The sequence below is a fragment of the Vombatus ursinus genome, unplaced genomic scaffold, assembly GCF_900497805.2.
Source record: "Vombatus ursinus unplaced genomic scaffold, bare-nosed wombat genome assembly UNPS02008996.1, whole genome shotgun sequence".
NCBI classification, from domain to species: Eukaryota; Metazoa; Chordata; class Mammalia; order Diprotodontia; family Vombatidae; genus Vombatus; species Vombatus ursinus.
This window is the reverse complement of record NW_020948774.1, coordinates 10,949,519-10,974,181: the sequence shown is the minus strand read 5'-3', so window position 1 is coordinate 10,974,181 and position 24,663 is coordinate 10,949,519. Positions and strand designations below refer to the sequence as shown.

At 37.6% G+C, this 24,663-nt stretch overlaps 1 protein-coding gene across 1 annotated transcript in view; it reads right to left on the bottom strand.

The window, feature by feature from the left end:
• DNAH9 (dynein axonemal heavy chain 9) overlaps nt 1–24,663 on the bottom strand; it is a 466,635-nt gene that overhangs the window by 364,229 nt on the left and 77,743 nt on the right. Inside the window, exons 11-13 of the mRNA XM_027850079.1 lie at nt 22,673–22,741; nt 3,917–4,043; nt 1,674–1,929 (exon numbers count right to left, since the gene is read on the bottom strand). Coding sequence (XP_027705880.1) covers nt 1,674–1,929; nt 3,917–4,043; nt 22,673–22,741 — 452 coding nt within the window. The remainder of the gene's footprint in view (nt 1–1,673; nt 1,930–3,916; nt 4,044–22,672; nt 22,742–24,663) is intronic.

Below are 24,663 nucleotides of genomic sequence, written 5' to 3'. Positions count from 1 at the left end.
TGTATGTCATATCCTTCCTAGTAGAATATCATTTCTTAGAGGGCAAGGTTTATTTTGTTCTTACCTTGTACACAGCAGTTATTAAATAAATGTTTGTTGAATTGAATTATTGAATTTTGCCAAATGGCACAGTTGATTTTGCTAATTGAGATCATAACATTTCTAAAATAAAGACATTTAAGGATGTGATTATGTATAAACTAACTTTAGACTTACAGATCCATAGGCAATACTTTAACATACTTCAAGCATAATTCAAGTTTGCTGCTAAATATATGTAGAATTTAAATTATAGTCAGATTTTTAAAATTGTTAGATACTAATTACAAATTCAAGAGTTCAAAGGAAGGAAAAAAGGAAACAAGCATTTGCTTAGGGCTTTACAAATGTCTTATTTGATCAATAGTTCAGAGACAGAGAGCTGAGTGAAGTTTGGAGGTGATAGGGCTTGACCTGGGCCTTGAAGGATGTATATAGTTTAGACAGATGGGAAAAAATGAAGGAAAGATAAAACCACAATAGAAAAGGTACAAATAAGTATTACACAGAGAAAAGTATAAAACCAGTTTGAGTGGGAAAATCTATATCCAAACTGTCACCAATGAGTTGTTAGCACTAGACAGAGAAGCAAGCAGGCTAGAAAAACTGGTATAATCTGCAAACAAGGGTAAAATGTAGTAAAGACCAGTAGAAGGCACCCGGAATTTGCTGGCAATGTGCCTCTCTAGCTTTAGGCCAATCCAATCCCTAAATCTGAACCTTGGTGCTTCACCTAGCCCTCGTGACCTTGACTTCCAGCATTTCTGACCTTGTTTCTTGTTTGTCACTTCTATACTTGCCATCCCTCATATCCTCACTCAATCTCCACATTTCCAATTTCACCCTGGTAACCTGACTCTTTTTTTTTTTTTTTTTGGTGAGGCAATTGGGGTTAAGTGACTTGTCCAGAGTCACACAGCTAGTGAGAGTTATGTGTCTGAGGCTGGATTTGAACTCAGGTCCTTCTGACTCCAGGGCCAGTGCACTGTGCCACCTAGCTGCCCCCCTTACTCTAACTTTCGATTAACCTCTTTATTCAACGGGTTAGCTCAACATTCTTGACCCGAGTTTCTAATAATTGCTGTAGTCATTTGTAAAAAAAAAGTCTGATCCCTTTTCCTTGATAGTAGTGGATGAAAAACAAAATGAGGAAGTTGGAAAAGGGAGCTAGTATCTAACACAGCAGAGGGAAGAGGGCAGAAGATGCTTTTTTTCCCTCATGTGCTAAATTTGAGGTGTTTATGGTATAGCTAAGTGGTGGTGCCCTACAAATAGCTGAAAATATTGGGCTGTTGTACAGTTGAAAGGTCAGAACTAAAGATATAGATGTGAGAGTCACATAAATAATGACGATTGATCTATTTTTTTCAAGATCTTGATCTGAAGATTGCTTCTTCAGGTAAGATTCTCATTTGAATCACTGGAAACTGATTAGTGTTTCATGACCATCACAAGCATTCCAAGTCTTCCTAAATGGAAAAAAAAATTAACTGCTCTGCAAATAACAGCACACAAAGAGAGCCCATTTCAAATGTGAGACCAGTTTACTTGGTAGGAGAGAAAGGAAAGAGTTAATAGGGTTCTCTTAGCCTCATTAATTTCCCTCAGATTACCATCTGAGTGAGCTCTGTTACCTTCTGTCTTCCAGTTCAGTGTCTCCTCTGCTGCTCTTAGTTGCAGGTCAATAACGTGCAGCTGTTCCTCCACCAAAGGAAATTCCACTTCTAGCAAGGTTTTCAGAATCTTGTTGTACCGGTTTGTCATCAGTTCTAAATTAGCAATAAGTTGTCGATAATACTCCTTGGAGGAAAAGATTTCTGCTGCTGTCTCAGGAATGTGCCTTGTCTGTCTCATTTTGAGATAATTCACTTCTCTCAAAACAGAAATCAACTGAAGAAAAGAAAATAAACACAAGTGGGGTAAGATTCATTTGCATTTTAGGTCCAGTGAAGTATTGTCTTGGTGGTGATGTTGGGGTTCTTTACCTCTGTTAATATGAAGAGATCACGGCACTGGGTAAGTTTCACACACACTGTGACAGAAGAGTCCCAAAGTAGTTTTGACTCTGCTGCTGACTTTGAAACCCTAATCACTTTGTGGTGAAGATATGAATTATATGGCCACAACTAAGGAAACTCAAAAGTTTGGATCAGAGGATTCTTTTCCCTCTCTAAAAATCTCCTGAATTTCAGCCTCATGGTTGACAACTTAGTAAAGGACCATTCACTTTATTCAACAAAGAGTTAATAAGTTCCCACAATGTCTTGTACACTAAGCTTAGTTGCAAGGATATAAAAATAAAATTGCAAACTTTCCTCAAGAAGTTTATAGTTTTGTTGAGCAGATAAGGCACGGGCACAAATAATGATAATAAAATAAATGCAAATGAGAGGTCCACATAAAAGTGCTATTAGACATTTGAGAAGGATTTCAACAGGTAGAACTGGGGATGGAAGTGGAATATAGATAAAGGGAGTCCATTACAGTGCAAGCAAAGGTATGAAGATGGCAAAAGGCATGAAATTGGCTAGATCACAGAATATATGAAGATTATTGTGAGATAAGACTGGAAACATGTATTGGATCCAAATATAGAAAATCTAATTTAAAAACTACCTAGGTCCTCTCCCACTTTTATTTTTCAGTTGTATGAGTCATAGCTACAAAGCAGGAGGAAGAAAGAAACATAGAAACAGAAACAATAGCAGAGAAGGCACTTTATCACTTGGGGCCTGTGCCTGATTGAGTAGCAACTTGAAAAGAAGGGAGTGATTTGACAGTCAAGGGATGGATTTTTTCTGAGGTGATTATGTTATAACAGTGATGTATCGTGTATAATTCCTGGGCTTACTCCTTCCATATTCTAAGTTCCCATGAAAGAATTGTTGAATGAATGAACGAATAATGAATGAATGAATAAATGAATGAATAAACAACAACAAAAAAGCATTTGTTAAGCACTTAAACAGCAAGCTATTGTTTTTTACTTTTCAAGATTTTCCTGCTGCTATCATCATGAAGACAGAGAATGTGCTAAGCAAAGGGTTGGCTTGAGAAGGGAAAATGTGAGAATTAGTTACTTTCTTATGTACATATTCCTAACTAGAATAGAGCTTTTTGAGGTCAGGAACATCCATATTTGTCTTCATGGACTCATTACCTAGCATAGAGCTAAGTGTAAACACTTAAATGCTGGTTGAATTGGATTGTATCCTTTACTACCTGGTACATAGCAGGGATTCAATAAATGTTTTTTGATTATCATAATTTTTATAAAACTACATCTGTGATTTCACTGGAATGAGGAATTCCTGGTGAGGAAGCACTCTTTATCAATGTAGATTGGTATCTTCCTTGAAACTTATAGTCTGAGGGAATTGCCTAGGGCATTGAGAGGTAAAGTGACTTGCCCAGAGTCTCACATCCACCATGTGCCAGAGAAAGGACTTGAACCCAACTCTTCCTAACTCTGAGGCTTGCTCTCAATCCACTATGCCACACCAATGTAGACCTACTAAGTCATCAAAAATTTCTTGTAGATTTTTGTGAACTTACATCAATGTAAAACCATGTAAAAAACACTGGGGAAAACCTAAGAACCAATCAATCTGTTAACAAATATTTATTAAGCACCTACTATTATGCATTGTGTACTCTCTTAGGTACAAAGACAAATACTAAAGCCTCTGCCTTCAAATATCTTACTGTCTATCAGGGAAACACAAGATCTGTCTACAGGAGGCAAACTAGAGAAAATACATTACTTACTATCCCTCACTCATTCTAACTCATTTTGTCAATAAAATCAGAAAGATTAAACAAATTACTTTAGAGTCTCAAAGTAGATTATTACCAGATGTCTCCATAGCTTGCTTACCTGTGGGTTAAAGTTGACAGTGATCTGTTTGGTTTCTGGATCATGAAGTAGGAGTGGCTGATTGAGATTGTACTGTGACCTCTCTGATACTGTCTGGCACCAGCTATCATAAAGCTTTGTCTCATACCTGCAAGGGTATAGCAATCTCCTCATTAGTACCCATACCACCATCTCCCAACATTGGGTACTGACAAGGACAATTTAATATGGTAAAAACAATATTGGTTTCAAAATAAATAGAACCTGGGTCTATTCCTGTTGGTGCCACTAACTTAAACAAGCCATTTCACCAATTTGAGCCTGTTTCCTCGTGAAAAAGTTGTTCTAGGTCAGGGGTTCCAAACCTTTTTTAGGTCATAGGCCCCTTTGAGGACTCCTTCTCAGAATAATGTTTTTAAATGTATAACATAAAATACATAGGATTACAAAGGACACCAATTCTACTGAATGTTATCAAAATATATTTTGAGAAGTTCACAGACAGAACTTGTGGGGGCAGAGCCAAGATGGTGGAACGGAGAAAGCACTCAGCTGAGCTCTCTTAACATTCCCCTCCAAACAACTTTAAAATAATCCCTCAAATTGAATCTGGGAGTGGCAGAGCCAACAAAAGGTCACAGGAGACATTTTTCTAGTCCAAGATAACATAGGAGGTCAGAAAGATCTGCAACACAGGGGTGGAGGGTGGCCCAAAGTCAATGTGGATGAAACAGCAGTGCCGCTGTGGTGGTGACAGAAGCAGCAGCAGCTTCAGGAGCTCCCAAGCCAGACACAAGTGGGGAACCTGGTAACTGATCAGAAGGAGATTATAGGGTACCTTTGTGCTAGCACTGGATGCAGGACCAGACACTGTTTGGCAACAACACCCTGAGAGGCAATATCACTTCTGGTCCCAAGGGATCAGGGGCCCTTAATGAATACAGACCAGAGTGCAGACCATGAGAGCAGTGACCACATCTCTCTCCAAATCATACTACCTTGGAAGCACTGAAAATTTCAAAACTCCCAGAACTAGCTCTTAAAATAACAGTACAAAAAAGCCTGAAGCTTGAGTCAGTGCCCATCTTTCTACCCTCATGCTGGGAGCAGAGCCCAATATTAACATAAAGTTCCAAATCAAGAAAGAGGGTGGGAAAATGAACAAAGAAAACAAAAGAACCTGACCATAAAAAGGTACTACAATAACAGGGAATATCAAGACACAAACTCAGAAGAAGACAATGAAGTCAAAACAGCTACAAGTGAAGCCTCAAAGAAAAACAAGAATTGGACACAAGCCAAGCAAGAATTCCTGGAAGAGCTAAAACATTCTTTTCAAAATCAAATAAGAGCAATAGAGGAAAAATTAGGTAAAGAAATGAAAGCAAAGGAAGAAAATTATGAAAGGACAATTAACAACCTGATAAAGAGGAGCAAAAATACTGAAGAAAATAATACCTTAAAACGTAGAAGAGGTACAAAACCTCACTGATAAAAATAACTCCTTTAAAAGCATAGCTGGCTAAATGGAAAAAAGGTAAAAAAAGTTCATGAAGAAAATAATTCCTTAAAACTTAGAATTGGGCAACTAGAAGCTAATGACACTATCAAATATATAAAAAAAAATAAAACAAAGTCAAACAATGAAAAAGATAGAAGAAAATATGAACTATCTCATAGGAGAAAAAACTGACCTGGAAAATATATCAAGGAGAGATAATTTAAGAATTACTGTACTACCTGAAAGCCATAATCAAAGAAAGAGCTTAAACATCATATTTAAAGAAATTATTAAAGAAAATTGCCCTACTATTTTAGATCTAGAGTGTAAAATAGAAATTGAAAGAATCCACTGATCACCTCCTAAAAGAGATCCCAAAATGAAAACTGCCAGGAATATTATAGCCAAATTCCAGAGCTCCTAGATCAAGGAGAAAATATTGCAAGCAGCCAGAAAAAATTCAAGTATCATGGAGCCACAGTTAGCATAGCACAAGATTTAGCAGCTACACATTATGGGAGTGGAAGGTTTGGAATATGATATTCCAGAAAGTAAAAAAATCTAGGATTATAACAAAAAATAACCTACCCAGCAAAACTGAGTATAATCCTTCAAGGGAAAAAATGGATATGTACTGAAATAGAGGACTTTCAAGCATTCTTGATGAAAAGACAAGAACTGAAGAGAAAATTTGACTTTGAAATACAAGATTCAAGAGAAGCACAAAAAGGTAAACCCCCAAAAAATCATAAGGGACTTAATAAGGTTAAACTGTTTATCTTTCTATGGGAAGATGATACATATGCCTTCTAATACCTTTATCATTATTAGGGCATTTAGAGGGATCTTATATAGAAAGAGAGAGTTGATTATATTGGGATGATGTAAAAAAATGGAGAGAGAAGGATGATCTAGGAGAATGGGGTAGGAAGAGGAGGAATGGGGAAAATTGTCTCACATAAAAGAGACACACAAGGAAGAGCTTTTACAGTAGAGGAGAAATGGGGGGCAACAGTTGAACCTCACTCACATCTAAATTGGTTCAAAGAGGTAAATACACACACATTTGTTATTGTTGAGTCATTTTTCAGTCACGTTCAAGTTTTCATGACCCCATTTTTGGTTTTCTTGACAAAGATACTGGAGTGGTTTGACATTTCCTTCTTCAGCTGATTTTACTAATGACGAAACTGAGGCAAATAGGGTTAAGTGACTTGCCCAGGATCACACAGCTAGTAAGTGTCTGAGGCCAGATTTAAACTCAGGAAGATGAGTCTTTCTGACTCTAGGCCCAGTACTTTATCTCCTACAACACCTAGCTGCCCTTATGTCTATATCTATACCTATATCTATATCTATATCTATATCTACATCTATATCTATATCTATATCTATGTCTATATCTATATTTACATCTACATCTACATCTATACCTATATCTATATCTATATCTAAATGCTTAATTGATAATAGAAATCTATCTTACCCAACAGGGAAGTAGGAGGGGAAGGGGATAATAGAAAGGGGGAAATGATAAAATGAAGGGAAAATAGAAGAAAGCAGTAGTCAGAAGCAAAACAGACTTTAGAGAAGGGACAAGATAAAAAAGGGAGAGAGAAGGATAAACAGAAGAAAGCAGGATTGAGGGAAATGTACAGTTAATAATCATAATTGTGATTTTGAATGGAATGAATTCATCCATAAAATGGAAACATAGCAAAATGGATTAGAAGCCAGAATCCAACAATTGTGTACAAAAATATTTATAGCAGCTCTTTTTTTGTGGTGGCAAAGAATTGGAAATCAAGGGGATGTCCATAAATTGGGGAATGGCTGAACAATTTGTGGTATATGATTGTGATAGAATATTATTGTGCTATAAGAAATGATGAGCAGGATGCTCTCAGAAAAACCTGAAACAACTTATATGAACTGATGCAAAGTGAACTGACCAGAACTAGGAGAAAACTGTACATAGTAACAGTAATAGCAATATTGTATGATGATCAATTATGAATGACTTAAGTACTCTGATTAAGACATTGATCCAAGACAATTCTGAAAAAACCATTTTAAAAAAATGCTCTCAGGGCAGCTAGGTGGTACAGTGGATAGAGCACCAACCTTGAAGTCAGGAGGACCTGAGTTCAAATCCAGCCTCACACCAAACACTTGACACTTACTAGCTGTGTGACCCTGGGCAAGTCACTTAACGCCAATTGCCTTAAAAAAAAATGCTCTCCACCTTTAGGGAGAGAACAGACTGAGGCATATTTTCTCACCTCCTTTATTTTTATTGTTTTATTTGGTTTGTGTTCTATTTTGCAACATGACTAATGGATTTTTTTTTAAAAAGTCATAGATCCCAAAGTATTAACCTCTGTTCTAGATGATTTCCAAGGTATCTTTTAGCTCTAAACTTTATAATTATGTGATTCAATCTGAGTTGGAAGGTATAGTCAAGACGATTCCTTAAATATATTTGTACTAACTATTTTACAGGCCTACCTAGGGATGGCTTCTATTATTGTGCAGGCTCAGTTCTAAATGGTAAGGGAGTAACAGCAGAGGTGAGGTAGGAACTCAGTCTTCTGTCTAAAAGAGTTTTTATTGGATGAAAGATGAAGGGTCTGAGGGTTTAGTTGGAATGGTAATATAGTCCTTACTTGCTTCCACACTAGTTTTAAACTCTTCATGTATCTCTAGATTAGTTCTGATCATGGAGAAAAATGTTCTGAATTACTTTGGATCTACAAGGATCAGAGAAAGGAGGGTTTGGAAAAACATGGAGTCTAGTGACGAGGTATTTTGTGCCTCAATCACCAATCAATTCACAATTATCTGCTTACTGCCTATGTGACAGGCATTATGCTAGGTACTGACTACAAAAAGACAAAAAAAAAAAACCAGTTCTTATCCTCAAGGTGCTTGTATTCTATTGAAGGTGGATGACATATACTTATTTAAGTATATTCAAAATATATACAGAATAGAGAAATAGATGTTATCATCTATTGATTGCATAAAATTAAAAAGTTTTTGCACAAACAAAAGTAATCCAGCCAAAATTAGAAGGAAAACAGGAAAGTTGGGGAAAAATTTACAGCAAGTTTCTCTGATGTTTCTATATTTATTTTGTATATATTTTGCATATACTTAAATAGGTATAGGGAGAAACATTAGTAGATGGGGAAAGGTGATAGAGAAAGATTTCATGTAACAGGTGAGCCGAGTTTTAAAGGTATGAAAGGGCTTCACAGTATGCCCACATCACCTACAATGGAAATATTTTGCATCTCCCTACCATGCAGGTAGGTGTAGCATCCTTTAATTGCCTGTGCAGTCTATAAAAATTGCCAGATTGGGACAGTCTCTCTTATGAGCTCTTTCCTGCTATATCCAAAGGGTGAAGATCACAGATTACTCATATTATGAAGTGCTATGAATTGAATCAAAAAGAGATATGTATTCCCTTTCTCTTTTACCCCTTGCTGGACCAAGAGTTTGAGTCATGGTGACCTTTAGGTCAGGGCTTCCCTGCTGATATGTCTAGCTACAACATCCCACTGGTAATCCTTGTACAAAGGTTGCCATGGCTCAAATTCTCAGCTTTGTTGGGGGACCATTGCCAGTATCTGAAACTGAGGAAAACCAACACAGAACAGACATCAGGACCATCTTTGGGGGCCAGAGCTGGGGTAAAAGAGTTGAGGGAAGATAATCCCCCCTCCTAGTTCAGTTCATGGTGCTTGGGTTGTGGGTGAACTGTGACCTTCAGTCTCTGAATTCAAAAGGAAAGTGCACAAAAGGAAAAGAGAGACTTTCTCAGTCTGGTCAGTTTTAAAGATACAGTCTTTTCTGGCTACACAGCCAGTCAATTTTCTCCCAATTACATGTAAAGACAATTTTCAACATTCACTTTTATAAGATTTTAGTTCCAAATTTTTTCCTTCTCCCTCTCCTCTTTCTTCCCTCCTCTCCTCCCTGAGATGGCAACCAATCTGATATAGGTTATACATGTACAGGCATATTAAATATTTCCACATTAGCCATGTTGTGAAAGAACAATCAGAGCAAAACCAAATCCTCCTTTCTATGACCCTTGTAGGCCCAAAGTAATTCAGAACATTTCCCTCCATGAATAGGACTGATCCAGAGGTACATGAAGAGTTTGAAACTAGTATGGAAAAAAGTAAGGACTATACTACCATTCCAACTAAACCCTCAGACTCTTCCATCTTTCATCCAATAAAAACTCTTTTAGACAGAAGACAGACTGCACCTGCCAACACTGTAGGAAAACATAGGATGCAGGGTACTACTATGCTAGGCAACCTAGGTGTGCCCAGGGCAAGCCCCTTACAAAGGAAACTAGATATTCTTAAGAGGTAGAAATGAAGGAGTGCTTTCCAGACATGGGGTGTCCCCTATGTTAAGTTGAAGAGATAGGAAAATCAAGATTGTGGGAGGAACAGCAAAAACCAAGGTCAACTGGACATTATAGAGAGTGAAGAGGAATAAGGGCGGAAAGCTGGGTTGTTGAGGACTTTCAGTGTCAGATAGAGGAATCTGCCTTTCATCCTAAAGAAAATGGGGAGTGAAAAGGATATAAAACCTCTAATTATTTATGCTTAAAAATATCGGTTTACAAGAATCACCTACCCAGCAAAACTGAGTATAATTCTTCAGGGGGGAAAATGGACATTCAGTGAAATAGAGGACTTTCAAGCATTCTTGATGAAAAGACCAGAGCTGAATAGAAAATCTGACTTTCAAATACAAGACTCAAGAGAAGCATGAAAAGGTAAACAGGAAAGAGAAATCATAAGAGACTTATTAAAGTTGAACTGTTTACATTCCTACATGGAAAGATGATAATTGTAACTCATGAGACCTTTCTCAGTATTAGGGTAGTTGGAGGGAAGAAATATGTATATATAGACAGAGGGCACAGGGTGAGTTGAAGATGAAGGGGTGACATCTAAAAAAGAAAATTAAGGGGGGGAGAGAGGATTATACTGGGAAAAGGAGAAAGGGAGAGGTAGAATGGGGTAAATTATCTCACATAAAACAGACAAGAAAAGCCTTTTACAATGGAGGGGAAGTGGGGAAGGTGTGGGGGAATAAGTGAATCTTACTCTCATTGGATTTAGCTTAAGAAGGGAATAACATACACACTCAATTGGGTATGGAAATCTATCTCACCCTACAGGAAAATGAGGAGGGGGAAGGGGATAAGAGAGCAAGGAGATGATAGAGGGGAGGGCAGATTGGGGGAGGAGGTAATCATAAGCAAACACTTTTAAGAAGGAACAGGGTCAAAGGAGAGAATAGAATAAATGGGGGGGCAGGATAGGATGAAGGGAAATATAGTTAGCTTTGTACAACATGACCATTATAGAAGTGTTTTGCATGACTACAGTTGTATCGAGTTGCTTGCCTTCTCAATGAGGATGGGTGGGGAGGGAGGAATGGAAAGAATTTGGAACCTAAAGTTTTAAAAACAAATATTAAAAAATTTTTTTACGTGCAACTGGGAAATAAGATATACAGGCAATGGGGTATAGAAATCTATCCTGCCCTACAGGAAAATAGAAAGGGAAGGAGATAAGAGAAGAGGGGAGTGGTATAAGGGAGGGCAGGTTAGGGGAAGGGGCATTCAGAATGCATGCCTTCTTAGGGTGGGGGGAGGGGAGAGATGGGGAGAAAATTCGGAACTCAAAATCTTGTGAAAGTAAATGTTGAAAGCCGAAAATAAATTAATTAATTAAAAAATATATAGGTTTAGGAACAGAATTATTTTTTAAAAAGGAATGATAATCTGTCTTCTCTTCCTCCTCGTCTTCCTCCTCCTCCTCCTTCTCCCTCTCCCTTTTCCTTCTCTTAGTCTTTAATCTCTTCCTCTTCTCCCACCTGCAATATTGTAGTGAAGGCTTATTCTTGATACAATTGGGGTGTTATCAGATTACTTCCTTAACAGGGACTACTAGAGTTTATTCAGTAGTGGAGTGACATGCTAAGACCTGTGCTTCAAAAGGAAAATTATGTTGGCAGTTGGATTAATATGGGAGGGAAGAATTCTGAACAAGGACACCAATGAAGAGCCTCCTGCAACACTCCAGGCAAGAGGTAACAAGGGCCTGAACTAGGATGGTGGCCAGGAATAGAAATAAGGGGTTGGACACAAAAAAAAAATGGTATGAGGGTATAAATTATAAGATTTAGCAACTGACTGGATACATGCAGTTGAGGCTGATGCCAAGGATGTGGACTTGTGTGACTGGGAGAATAATATTGTCCTTAACAGAAATAAGCTCAGAAGTAGGATGGGTTTTAGGGAAAGATGATTTTGAATGTGTTGAGTTTGAGAAGCATAGGGAGGGGATCTAGTTAGTTGGTAACGTGGGACCAAAGCCCAATTTCTCCCAAATAAACTTATTATAAAATTTTATGTAAAGAAAAACTACTAAAAAAAGAAAAACTACTAGCACTCCATGCCATCTCTCTGTGAAGAAGTGACATGAGAAGTAATACAAATGAAATCAAACATTCTTTTTATCATAAAATATCATTTATCCTGAGCTACTGGTTGGATGGTTATTGAAAAGCCTCATTTATTAAGATTCTCATTTAACATATCATTTTTGATATCATTAAAATTGTTTTATATCAATACTTACTAAAAACATAAGTTATGGAATATGAGGAATATGTCCCCTGAGAGAATAAATTACATAAGCCTCCAACAAGGAGGCTTTAACATTTTTTGATTATTTATTTTTAGTTTTCAACATTCACTTTCATAAGATTTTGAGTTTTAAATTTCCTCTCCCTCCCACGCTTTTTCCCCTAGTCCTCCCCAAGATTGTGTGGTGGCATCCAATCTGATACAGGCCCTTTTTACACATTTATATTAAGCATATTTTCCCATTAGTCATAATGTAAAGAACAATTAGAAATAATGGGAGGAACCACAAGAATGAAGCAATAAAACAAAACAGCAAAGGAAAAGGAGAGCAAATAGGAGAGCTTCTATCTACATTCAGACTCCATAGTTCTTTCTCTGGATGTGGATAGCAATTTCCATCGTGAATCTTTTGGAACTGTCTTGGATTCTTGCATTGATGTGAAGAGTCAAATCTATCAAAGTCAGTCATCCCACAATGTGGCTGTTACTATTTACAATGTTCTCCTGGTTCTGCTGCTATAAATATTTTTGCACATGTAGGTCCTTTTCCCTTTTTTATGATCTCTTTGGGATACAGACCTAGTAGTGGTATTGCTGGAAAAAAGGGTATACACAGTTTTATAGCCCTTTGGGCATAGTTCCAAATTACCCTCCAGAATGGTTGGATCAATTCACAACTCCACCAACAATGCATTATTGTTCCAATTTTCCCACATCTCTAACATTTATCATTTTCCTGTTTTGTCATGTTGGCTAATCTGATAGGTATGATGTGGTACCTCAGAGTTGTTTTAATTTGCATTTCTCTAATCAATAATGATTCAGAGCTATTTTTTTTCATATGACCATAGATAGCTTTAATTTCTTTATCTGAAAACTGCCTGTTCATATCCTTTGACCATTTATCAGTTGGGGAATGACTTGTATTCTTATCAATTTGACTCAGTTCTCTATATATTTTGGAAATGAGGCTTTTATCAGAGACACTGGCTATAAAAATTGTTTCCCAGTTTTCTGCTTTCCTTCTAATCTTGGTTTCATTGGCTTTGTTTGTGCAAAAACTTTTTAATTTAATGTAATCAAAATTATCAATTTTGCGTTTTATAATGTTCTCTATCTTTTGTTTGGTTAAAAATTCTTCCCTTCTCCATAGATCTGACAGGTAAATTATTCCTTGCTCTCCTAATCTGCTTATGGTATCACCCTTTATGTCTAAATCATGTACCCATTTTGACTTTATCTTGGTATATGGTGTAAGATGTTGGTCTATGCCTAATTTATACCATAATTTTTTCCCCAGTTTTCCCAGCAGTTTTTGTCAAATAGCAAATTCTTCTCCCAGAAGCTAAAGTCTTTGGGTTTATCAAACAATAGATTACAATAGCCATTACCTAGTATGTCTTGTGTGCCCAGCCTATTTCATTGATCTACCTCCTATTTCTTTTCTTTCTTTCTTTTTTTTTTTTTAGCTTTTTGGTGAGGCAATTGGGGTTAAGTGAATTGCCCAGGGTCAAACAGCTAGTATGTGTTAACTGTCTGAGGTTGGATTTGAACTCAGGTCCTCCTGACTACAGGGCCAGTGCCCTATCCACTGCACCACCTAGCTGCCCTGGTAGGACTCTTTCTTCATCTATTTTCCCAAATAGTTTATATAGTGTTGGAATTAATTGTTCTTTAAATGTTTGATAGGATTCACTTGTAAATGTATCTAGCCCTCGGGATTTTTTCCTTAGGGAGTTCATTGATGGCTTACTCTATTTCTTTTTCTTTAATGGGATTGTTTAAGTATTTTATTTCCTCTTCCATTAATCTGGGCAATTTATATTTTTGTAAATATTTATCCACTTCACTTAGATTGTCAGATTTATTGGCATACAGTTGGGGAAAATAGTTCCTAATTCCTGTTTTAATTTCCTTGTCATTGATGGTGAATTCTCCCTTTTCATTTTTGATACTGATAATTTGGTTTTCTTCTTTCTTTTTTTTTAACCAAATTAACCAAAGGTTTATCTATTTTATTGTTTTTTTTCCCCATAAAACCAGCTCTTAGTTTTATTAGTTCACTAATTTTCTTAATTTCAATTTTCTTAATCTCTCCTTTGATTTTCAGAATTTCTAATTTGGTATTTACTTGGGGATTTTTAATTTGCTCCTTTTCTAGCTTTTTAGTTGCATGCTTAATTCATTGATCTCCTCTTTCTCTATTTTGTTCATGTAAGCATTTAGAGATATAAAAATTCCCCAAAGAACTGTTTTGCCTGTGTCCCATAAGTTTTGGTATGTTGTTTCAGTATTGTCATGCTTTTTGACAAAATTACGGATTGTTTCTATGATTTGTTGTTTGATCCACTCATTCTTTAGCATTAATTATTTAGTTTCCAATTAATTTTTAGTTAATCTTTCCCTGGTCCTTTATTACACATATTTTTATTGCATCATGATCTGAATAGGATGCATTTAATATTTCTGCCTTTCTGTATTGGATTGTGAGGTTTTATGCTCTAGTACATAATCAATTTTTGTGTAAGTGCATATACCTCTGAAAAACAAGTATATTCCTTTTTTCCCCCATTCAGTTTTCCCCAGAGGTCTACCATATTTAACTTACGTAAAATTCTATTCACCTCCTTTCTCATTTAGTTTATGGTTAGATTTATCTAGTTTTGAGAGAGGGAGGTTGAGGTCCCCCACTAGCATAGTTTTGCTGTCTATTTCTTCCTATAACTTATTTAACTTCTCTAAGAATTTGGATGCTATACCACTTGGTGCATATATGTTTAGTATTTGTATTACTTCATTGTCTATGGTATCTTTTAGCAAGATGTAGTTTCCTTCCTAATCTCTTCTAATTAGATAAATCTTCACTTTTGTTTTGTCTGAGATCAGGATTGCTTCTCCTGATTTTTTTTTTTATTTCAGCTGAAGCATAACATATTCTGCTCCAGCATTTTACCTCTACTCTGTGTATATCTCTCTGCTTCAAATGTGTTTTTGTAAACAACATATACTATAGGATTCTAGTTTTTATACACTCTACTATCTGCTTCCATTTTATGGGAGAGTTTATCCCATTCACATTCACAGTTATGATTAATAACTGTATCTTTTTCTCTATCTTATTTTCTCCCATTTATACTTTTCTCTCTCTTACCCTTTCCCTCCTCACCAGTGTTTCTTCTGACCACCACCTCCCTCAATCTGCCCTCCCTTCTATCAGCCTCCTCTCTTTTCTTTCCTCTTTCTCCTACTTCCCTAAAGGGTAAGATAGATCTCTATGCCCAAGTGAATGAGTATATTATTTCCTCTTTGAGGCAAATCTGATAAGAGTAAGGTTCAAACAATGCTCACCCCCCTCTACTGTAATAGGCCTTTTGCACATCTTCATGTGATGTAATTTACCCTATTCTGCATCCCCTTCTCCCAGTACAATCCTTTTTTTCACCCTTAATTAATTTTTTATATCATCACATCAAACTCAACTTATACCCACACCCTCTGTCTATGTATACCTCTTCTAACTGCCCTAGTAAACATACAGTTCTCAAGAGTTACAAGAATCATCTTCCCATGTAAAGATGTAAATAGTTTATCCTTATTGAATAACATGTTCTTGGTTTTTTTTTTCTTTCCTGTTTACCATTTTATATTTCTCTTGAGTTTCTGTACTTGAAGATAGAATTTTCTGTTCGGCTCTGGTCTTTTAATCAGGAATGATCGAAATTCCCCAATTTCATTGAATGCCCATCTTTTCCCCAGAAAGATTACACTCAATTTTGCTTGGTAGTTGATTCTTGGTTGGAATCTAAGCTCCTTTGCCTTCTGGAATATCATATTCAAAGCCCTTGAATCCTTTAATGTAAAAGCTATTATGTCCTGTGTAAAACTGACTGTTGCTCCATGATATTTAAATTGTTTCTTTCTGGCTGCTTGAAGTATTTCTCCTTGACCTGATAATTCTGGAATTTGGCTACAATATTCCTTGGAGTTTTCATTTTGGAATTTTTCAGGAGGTGATCAGTGGATTCTTCTTTTTTTTGTATTTAAAAATATTTAATTTTCCCCAGTTACATGTAAAAAACAATTTTTAACATTTGTTTTTAAAACTTTGAGTTCCAAATTCTCTCCCTTCCTCTCACCCCACTCCCATCATTGAGAAGGAAAGCAATTTGATATAGGTTATACATGTCTAGTAATGCAAAGCATATCCATAATAGTCATGTTGTGAAAAAAAAAACATAGACAAAATAACTCAAGAAAAAAAAGTTAAAAAAAAAGCATACTTCAATCTGTATTCAGACACCATCAGTTCTTTCTCTGGGGGATGGATAGAATTTTTCATCATACGTCCTTCAGAGTTGTCTTGGATCTTTGTATTATGAGAGTAGCTAAGTCATTCACAGCTGATCATCTTACAATATTGCTGTTATTTTGTGCCCAGTATATTTCACTTTGCATCAGCCCATGAACATCTTTCCAGGTTTTTCTCAGAGCATCTTACTCATCATTTCTTTTAATAAAATAGTATTCCATCATAATTACATACTACAACTTGTTCAGCCATTCCCCAACTGATGGGTATCCCCTCATTTTCTAATTCTTTACTCCCAGAAAAGAGTTGCTATAAACATTTTTGTACATATCAGTCCTTTTCCTGTTGCTGCTGCTGCTGATTCAGTCACTCCCAAGGCCTGCTCCTTGCCTGCTGGGGCTGGGGTTGTGCTCACACAGCCTGTGCTGATCTGTGCTCCACTCTTACCCAGGTGTGCCAGTCCTTTCCTGCTGACCTTCTAAGTTGTCCATGGTGTCTGTGGGCCGGAAGGTCCACAAATAGCCACTGCTGCCAGTCATTCAGCCACCCTGTGCTTGCTCCAGGTTTGTTGGGGCCCAGTCTGCAATGGAATGCACTCCTCTCCCAGCCTGGTGCAACAGACCTTTCCTGCTGACCTTTCAAGTTGCCTTGGGCTGGAAATTTGTTTCATTCCATTTTTTTATGGGTTCTGCTTCTCTAGGATTTGTGTAGAGTCATTTTTTAAAGGTATTTGAAGGGTTTTGGAGGAGAGCTCAGGAAAGTGCTTGCTTTTAGTCTGCCATCTTGGCTCCACCCTTTGATCAATGGATTCTTTCAGTGACTATTTTATCCTCTGGTTCTAGGATATCAGGGCAGTTATCCTTGATAATTTCTTAAAAGATGCTGTCCAGGGTCTTTTTTTATCATGGTTTTCAGGTAGACCAATAATTCTTAAATTATCTCTCCCAGATGTATTTTCCAGGTCAGTTATTTCTCCAATGAGGTATTTTACATTTTCTTCTATTTTTTTCATTCTTTTTATTTTATTGGACTGATTTTTTGATGTCTTATAGAGTCCTTAGCTTCCACTTGCCCAATTCTAATTTTTAAGGAATTATTTTCTTCAGGTAGCTTTTGTAACTCCTTTTTTATTTATCCAATTCTACTTTTTAAGGAGTTGTTTTTTTCAGTCATTTTTTTTTCCCATTTGGCCAATTGTATTATTTTTGTTTTGTTGGGCAATGGGGGTTGAGTGACTTGCTCAGGGTCACACAGCTAGTAAGTGTTATGTGTCTGAGGCCGGATTTGAACTCCGGTCCTCCTGACTCTAGGGCCGGTGCTCTATCCACTGCACCACTTAGTTGCGCTCCCCCTCCCCCCCATGGTATTTTTTAAGGAATTGTTTTCTTCAGTCAATTTTTGTCTTTCCTTTTCCAACCTGTTGACTCTCTCTGGAATTATCTCTGATTTTTTCCCCCAATTTTTCTTCTACCTCTCTAATTTGAACTTTTAACTCCTCTCTCAGTTTTTCCAAGAAGACTTTTTAGGCTTGAGACCAATTCATATTCCCTTTTGAGGTTTTGGATGTAGGTATACTGACAATGTTGTCCTCTTCTGAGTTTGTGTTTTGTTCTTCCCTGTCACAGTAGTCACTTTCTATATTCAATGTTTGTTTTTGCTTTTTGCTCATTTTTCTTGCTTTTCCTGGCTTTTAAAGTTGAGCTTTCCAGGGCAGCTAGGTGGCGCAGTGGACAGAGCACCAGCCCTGAAGTTGGCCCTGAATTCAAATCTAGCCTCAAACCAAACACTTGACACTTACTAGCTGTGTGACCCCGGGCAAGTCACTTAACCCCAATTGCCTAAAATAAATAAACAAACAAACAAATAAATAAATAAATAAATAAAGTTGAGCTCTCCTTCTGGGGCACAGGGGGCACTGTCCCAAGCTACTTGTGCTGGGGGCCAGGGGCCTGGTCACTGGCTTTGTGTGCTGGGGCCTCAAGGGCTGGCAACTTGCTCACTGTGCTGGGGTGGCCCAGCCCCGTTGTGCCTGTTGTTGCCTGGTTTCCAAGGCTGGCAGTTTGCCTTCCACCCTAGAGTTAGAGGCCTCACAGCTGGCCTGCTGTGCCACTGGCCTGCTGAGCCAGAATCAGAAGCCTCAGTTGCTGATCTGTGCTGTGGCTGAGAGCCTCCTACTGACTTGCCTAAACACCATCTCTGCTGGGCTGCACTCCTCTTTTACCCAAGTGAAAGAGACTTTTACTGAAGTCCTTCTAAGTTATTTTAAACTGGAAAACTGTTTCACTTTTTCTTTTTGTGGATTCTGTCACTCCAGCATCTGTTTAGAGGCTTGATTTATCATTGTTTCTAAAGTGAACTGGGGATACTCAGGCAAGTTCCTAGCTTCTCTGTGCCATCTTGGCTCCACCTCCAATATTTTTGTTTTGATGGGTCCTTTTCCTCTTTCTTTGGTCTCTTTAAGGTACAGGCCAAATAGTGGATCAAAGTATATGTACAGTTTAGTACCTTTTTTTGGCACAGTCCCAACTTGCTTTCCAAATCGTTGGACCAATTCACATTTCTACTAGCAACACATTAATAGGTCTATATTCCTCATAGCCCCTCCAATATTTGTCATTTTCCTTTCCTGTCAACTTTGCCATTCAGATATGTGTGAGATGGAACCTTGGAGTGGCTTTAATTTTAATTTCTCTAACTTTTAATGATTTGGAGGGATTTTGTTTTGTTTTGTTTTGATTTTTAATATGGCTACTAACAACTTAGGTTTCTTCCATATAAAATTGCAGGTTCATATTCTTAGAGTAATTATTTACTGGCAAATAGTTAATCAATTCCTTAGATTTCTTGGAAAGGAGATCTAAGCAAAGAAATTTGCTGTAAAGATTTTCCCCCATTCATGTTTCACTTCTAACTTGAGCTACATTTGATTTTGTTTAAGCAAAATCTTAATTTTGTATAATGAAAATAGTCTCTTTTGTCTTGGATGAGCCACTCTATCCCTTGTTTATAACTCTTCACCATCCAAAGATAATTTCTTCTTTCTTTAATTTGTTTATGCTGTCACCTTTTGTGCCTATGTTATGAATCCATTTGGAGTTTTTCTTGGGAAACAGTGTGAGATACTGGTGTATACCTAATTTCTGACAAACTGTTTACCAGTTTTCCCAGCAGTTTTTTTTTGGTCGAATCATGAGTTTTTATCCCAGTTGTTGGGGTCACTGAGTTTATCAAATGTTGGGCTACTGTGCTCATTTGCTTCTATATGTTAAGTTCCTAACCTGTTTCACTGATTACCTATTGTATTTCTTAACCAGTACTAAATCATTTTGACGATTATGATTTTGGGGTATAGTTTGAGATTTGGTACTGCTAGGCTCCCATTCTCTCCACTCTTTTATTATTATTATTATTATTTTTTTTTTTGGTGAGGCAGTTGGAGTTAAGTGACTTGTCCAGGGTCACACAGCTAGTAAGTGTTGAGTATCTGATCTGAGATCAGACTTGAACTTAGGTCCTCCTGAATCCAGGGCCAGTGCTCTATCCAATGCACCATCTAGCTGCCCCCCCTTTTTTGCAACATTTGCTATAACTCATGGTTCCATATATGAATAGGGTGGTGCTAGTTGATGAAGAATCTCTATTTTCTTGGTGTTAATTGTTAGGCCAAAATTAGCAGCAGAGAATCAATCCATACTTGGTTGTACCTCAGCCTTGGAGGCTACATTGAGTGCACAATCATCTAAGTCTGGCATTAATATAGTGAGCTCCCTGGTGTGAAGGAGCACCAAGTTGTCTAAGGAAGAGCAAACTGGCCCAGGTAGTAAACAGAGCAGGTCAAAGCTCCTGTTCCCATCAGATGGATTATGAGTAGCCCTATACTTTCAACCTGGATGAGATAGGGGGATTATCCTTTGAAGACCTTAACCACTCAATTCCTTAATCTACTCACTTATGATGACTCACTCCCCTACTTCATTTCAGTCATGCACAAAGATGACCATATCCTTGATCTTGCTATTAACCACAAATATACCACTTCCATGTACAAAAATTCTTCAGTCCCATACCTTACTCTTTGTCCACACCATGACTTCTAATCCCATGACCCTTCAATTCTCTCCCAGGCTCTTTTTCCTGTACTAGCCAATCCCTTCTCTTTTCCCCATCTTGACCCTTTGGTGAACCAATTACATTCTATACTACCGTCTTCTCTTGAGTCCCCTTATTTCTGATTATACCCCGCCGAGTTGAATCACTCCCACCATCCACTGCATTCACTCATAAACATACTGCCAAACAAAGGCAGAGAAAATCATGAAACTATTCTTTCTGATTCTGTCCATTACAAATTTATGTTACACAACCTAAACTGGGCCTCACTGAAGCTAGGCAATTCTAATATACATCCCTCACCACTTCACTATCTCACTCTCCACAAAGACTCTTCCAAATATTTTTATTTCTTCTCAAAACTCCCATTGCTCTCTCTCCCCCAACCTTTCATCTGAGAACTTTGCTTTATATTTTACAGAAAAAATTGAAGCCATTCACCATTCCCTCTTTTCTCCTCTTCCACAATGCAGATCATCATATGCCTTCTGCCATGTCTCCTCCTTCACCTCTATCTCACCTGAAGACTTGTCCTATTCCTTAGCAAGCTAAACCCTTTTACTTTCCTCCAACAGACTGTTTCATCTGTTAAGCTCACTCTGTAATTTATTTTCAATCTGTCTTCTAGTTCATTTCCTACTGCCTGCAAATGTCCCCACGTCTCTCCAAGCCTCAAAGAAACTCTCATTTGATCCTTTCATCCCTGCTATGTCTCTTCTGCCCTTTGTGTCTAACCTCTTCAAAAGGTGCTTCCATGTTCTCTCCTTTCATTCCCACCCCTTATAATTCAGCTTCCAACCTCATCATTCCAGTGAAACTGCTCTCTCTAAAGTTATTAATGATAGCTTAATTACCAAATCCAATTTTTTTTCTCAGTCCTCATTCTTCTTGACCTCTCTGCAGCCTTTGATACTTTTGATCACTCTCTCCTCCTTGATACTCTCTTCTCTCCTAGTTCTCCTCCTACCTATCTCACTGTTCCTTCTCAGTCTCCTATACCTTCTAACTTTATTTGTCCCACAGGATTCTGTCCTGGTCGTCTTCTCTTCTCCCTCTATACTACTTTACTTGGTGATCTCATTTGCTGCCATGGATTTAATCACCACATCTATGCTGATGATTCTTAAATCTACCTATTCTGCCCTAACTTCTCTGCTGGTTTCCAATCTTACATCTCCAAACCACCTTTCAGACATCTCAAAGTCAATGTCCAGTGGACATCTTAAACTCAACATGTCCAAAACTGAATTCATTATCTTGCAGTCCAAACACCACACTCCTCCTATGTTCCCTAGTATTGTAGAAGATAACATCATCCTCCTCAGGCTCACTACTGACATGTCATCCTTGACTCCTCACTACCTCTCATCCCCTATATCCAATCTGTTGGTAAGGCCTGCTGATTTCACCTTTGCAACGTCTCTCCTATAATCCTGCCACTGCAGGACTTCATCACCTCACACCTGAACTACTGCAATGGCTTGCTGTTGGGTCTGCCTGGCTCAGATCTATTCCTATTCTAATTTATTATCCATTCAGCCACCAAAGTGATTTTCCTAAAGCATAGGTCCAACCATGTTACGCCTCTACTCAATAAACTCCAGTAGCTTTCTATTGCCTTTAAGATCAGATGCAAACTATTCTGTTTGGCATTTAAAGTCCATCATAACCCAGCCCCTTCATACCATTCCAGTGTCTTTATACCTTATCCCCTACCACGTACTCTTCAATTTAGTGACATTGACCTTCTGGGTATTCCACAAACAAGAAATTCCATCTTTCAGCCCTGGGCATTTTCTCAGGCTGTTTTTTCTCCCTTGAATATTCTTCACTTTTATCTCCACCTACTGGCTTCCCTGACTTCTCTTGAGCTCTAATTAAAAGACCATCTTCTATAGGGCAGTCCTTCCCAATCTCTATTAATTCTAGTGCCTTCTCTTTCTCATTTATTTTCTATTTTTCCACTATATAGATTGTTTGTACATATTTGCTTGTTTGTCATTAGATTTTCAGATCGTTGAGAGCAGGGACTATCTTTTGCTTCTTTCTATATCCCCAGGTGTTTAATAAATAATTCTGAAAGAGAAAGAGAGAGAGAGAGAGGGAGTGAGAGAGAGAGAGAGAGAGAGAGAGAGAGAGAGAGAGAGATTGACCATGTAATTCACTTACTTTTCCAGCAATTGAAGCATGTCTTCATACTTTTGTAGCATCTCTTTACCTTCAGTGGACTCCATACAACTAGTAACAATAGATAAAAAAAAAACCAACATAGGTTTAGCAAAGTTGAAACAATGTCTACAAAACAAAATGACACCTTCAAAAGGGTTAGTAGATGAAATAATTGCTTTAAATAGTATTAGATTTCACAAATGTTCCAAGAAAATTAGCTTTCTATCATCTGCACATCCAGAGATGACTACCATAGATGATTTGTGGATTGGTAGCAGCTCTGATGCTTCTAAATTAATAGTTAGTCTACCCTAACTGCAGTTTCCAACAGAAGCCCCAAGTGGGAAAGTGAGCCCATGACTCAGACTATAGTCCTCATTGCCCTAGAAAAACCCATGATGCAGACTTCAGCAAAGCTACCAATCAACAAATCCATAAATTAAAATCATATTTATATAGCACTTCAAGGTTTGCTATAGCACTTCATTTAAGACAACTCTTGACAGGTAGATGCACAAGTAGTATCCCATTTTACAGATGAAGAAACTGAAGTTCAGGAAAATTAAAAGATTAACTCTTCTTTACAAAGCTATCAAGTATCTAATCTGGGCTTTGAATCAAGTCTCCTGTCTCCTGACTCTAAGTCCCAGTTCTCTTTTGTTATCATTGTGATTTTTAAAATATGTTACTTGATGTTGAAGCTATAAGTGATAGAACTCCAATATGGAGTCAATTGGACTAAGCGTTCCTAATGACCATATACATTTAAACTATCACAGACAGCCTGTACTTTTCCACTCTCTTGACTCATTCTGACCCTGTCAAAACTATAAGCAAACACAGCTCCTAATTGGACAAGGCTCCTGGACAACTGCAGTAACTATGTGCTAACACCTAATTCGGGGATTCCCAATTATGGATTCAAACCCTCATCTAATTTCTAGTTTTGGTTAGAAAATGCCCCCACTTGAACCTAGTATTGATAAGCTACCTGGGAATTTCCCCACTAAATTTGGGACAGAATAGAAATACCCCCTTCCATATCTGACATTATTTGTTTTCAATCAAGCCCATATTTAAGGTATAAAATTTCCCTGCTCAGACCCCACTTTGAGCATGTACTTCCTCCTAGATCTTTGCCGCTGTACTCACTCCCTCATGTGAGTGACTCTGTCCCTGTGTGTGGTCAAATCTCTGTCTGTGTTGCCATGTTGTATGTGTTATATGTTTGTATGTGTTTGTATACTTTTGCTACTACTGCTAGCTGTATTGCACAGTACTAGTTTCCTGAGTACCAATTTTCTGTAAATCTTTGAACCTGGGTCTTTGCCCTAACATGAGACCAAATAAAGCATCTATGCACTGCAGAACCAAGGAAAATAAGGAGGACCTGAGTTCAAAATCCTGACTCAGACACTAGCTGCCTAACACTTGACTGCCTTCAAAAACAAAAACAAAAAACAAAAAGTGTTAAGGACCTACCCCAATTAAACCCAAAACACTCAGACTTCTTGATTAATTGAACCATTCAATCAAAGGTATGAAGAAGGGATGAATAATCCAGTTACTACGGAAAAAGTAACATATACTATAGGGCTGCTAGGTGGCACAGTAAATAGAGTGCCAGGCCTAAGGTCATCTTCCTGAGTTCAAATCTGGCCTCAGATACTTACTAGCTGTGTGACCCTGGGCAAGTCACTTAACCCTGTTTGCCTCAGTTTCTTCATCTGTAAAATGAGCTGGAGAAGGAAATGGCAATCCACTCCAGTATCTTTGCCAAGAAAACCCCAAACTGGGTCACAAAGAGTCAAATATGACTAAAAAATTACTGAACAACAACAAATATAAATTATCATTTGGTAAAATCAGATATCATACCTAAACCATACTGGGACTTTTGATATATGATATATATAAGATATATGTCTAGTGTCGTTCAGTGTAGTGGTTATGGTGGTGGTCAAGGAAATTGTGGGAGAGAAGAGTGGCCT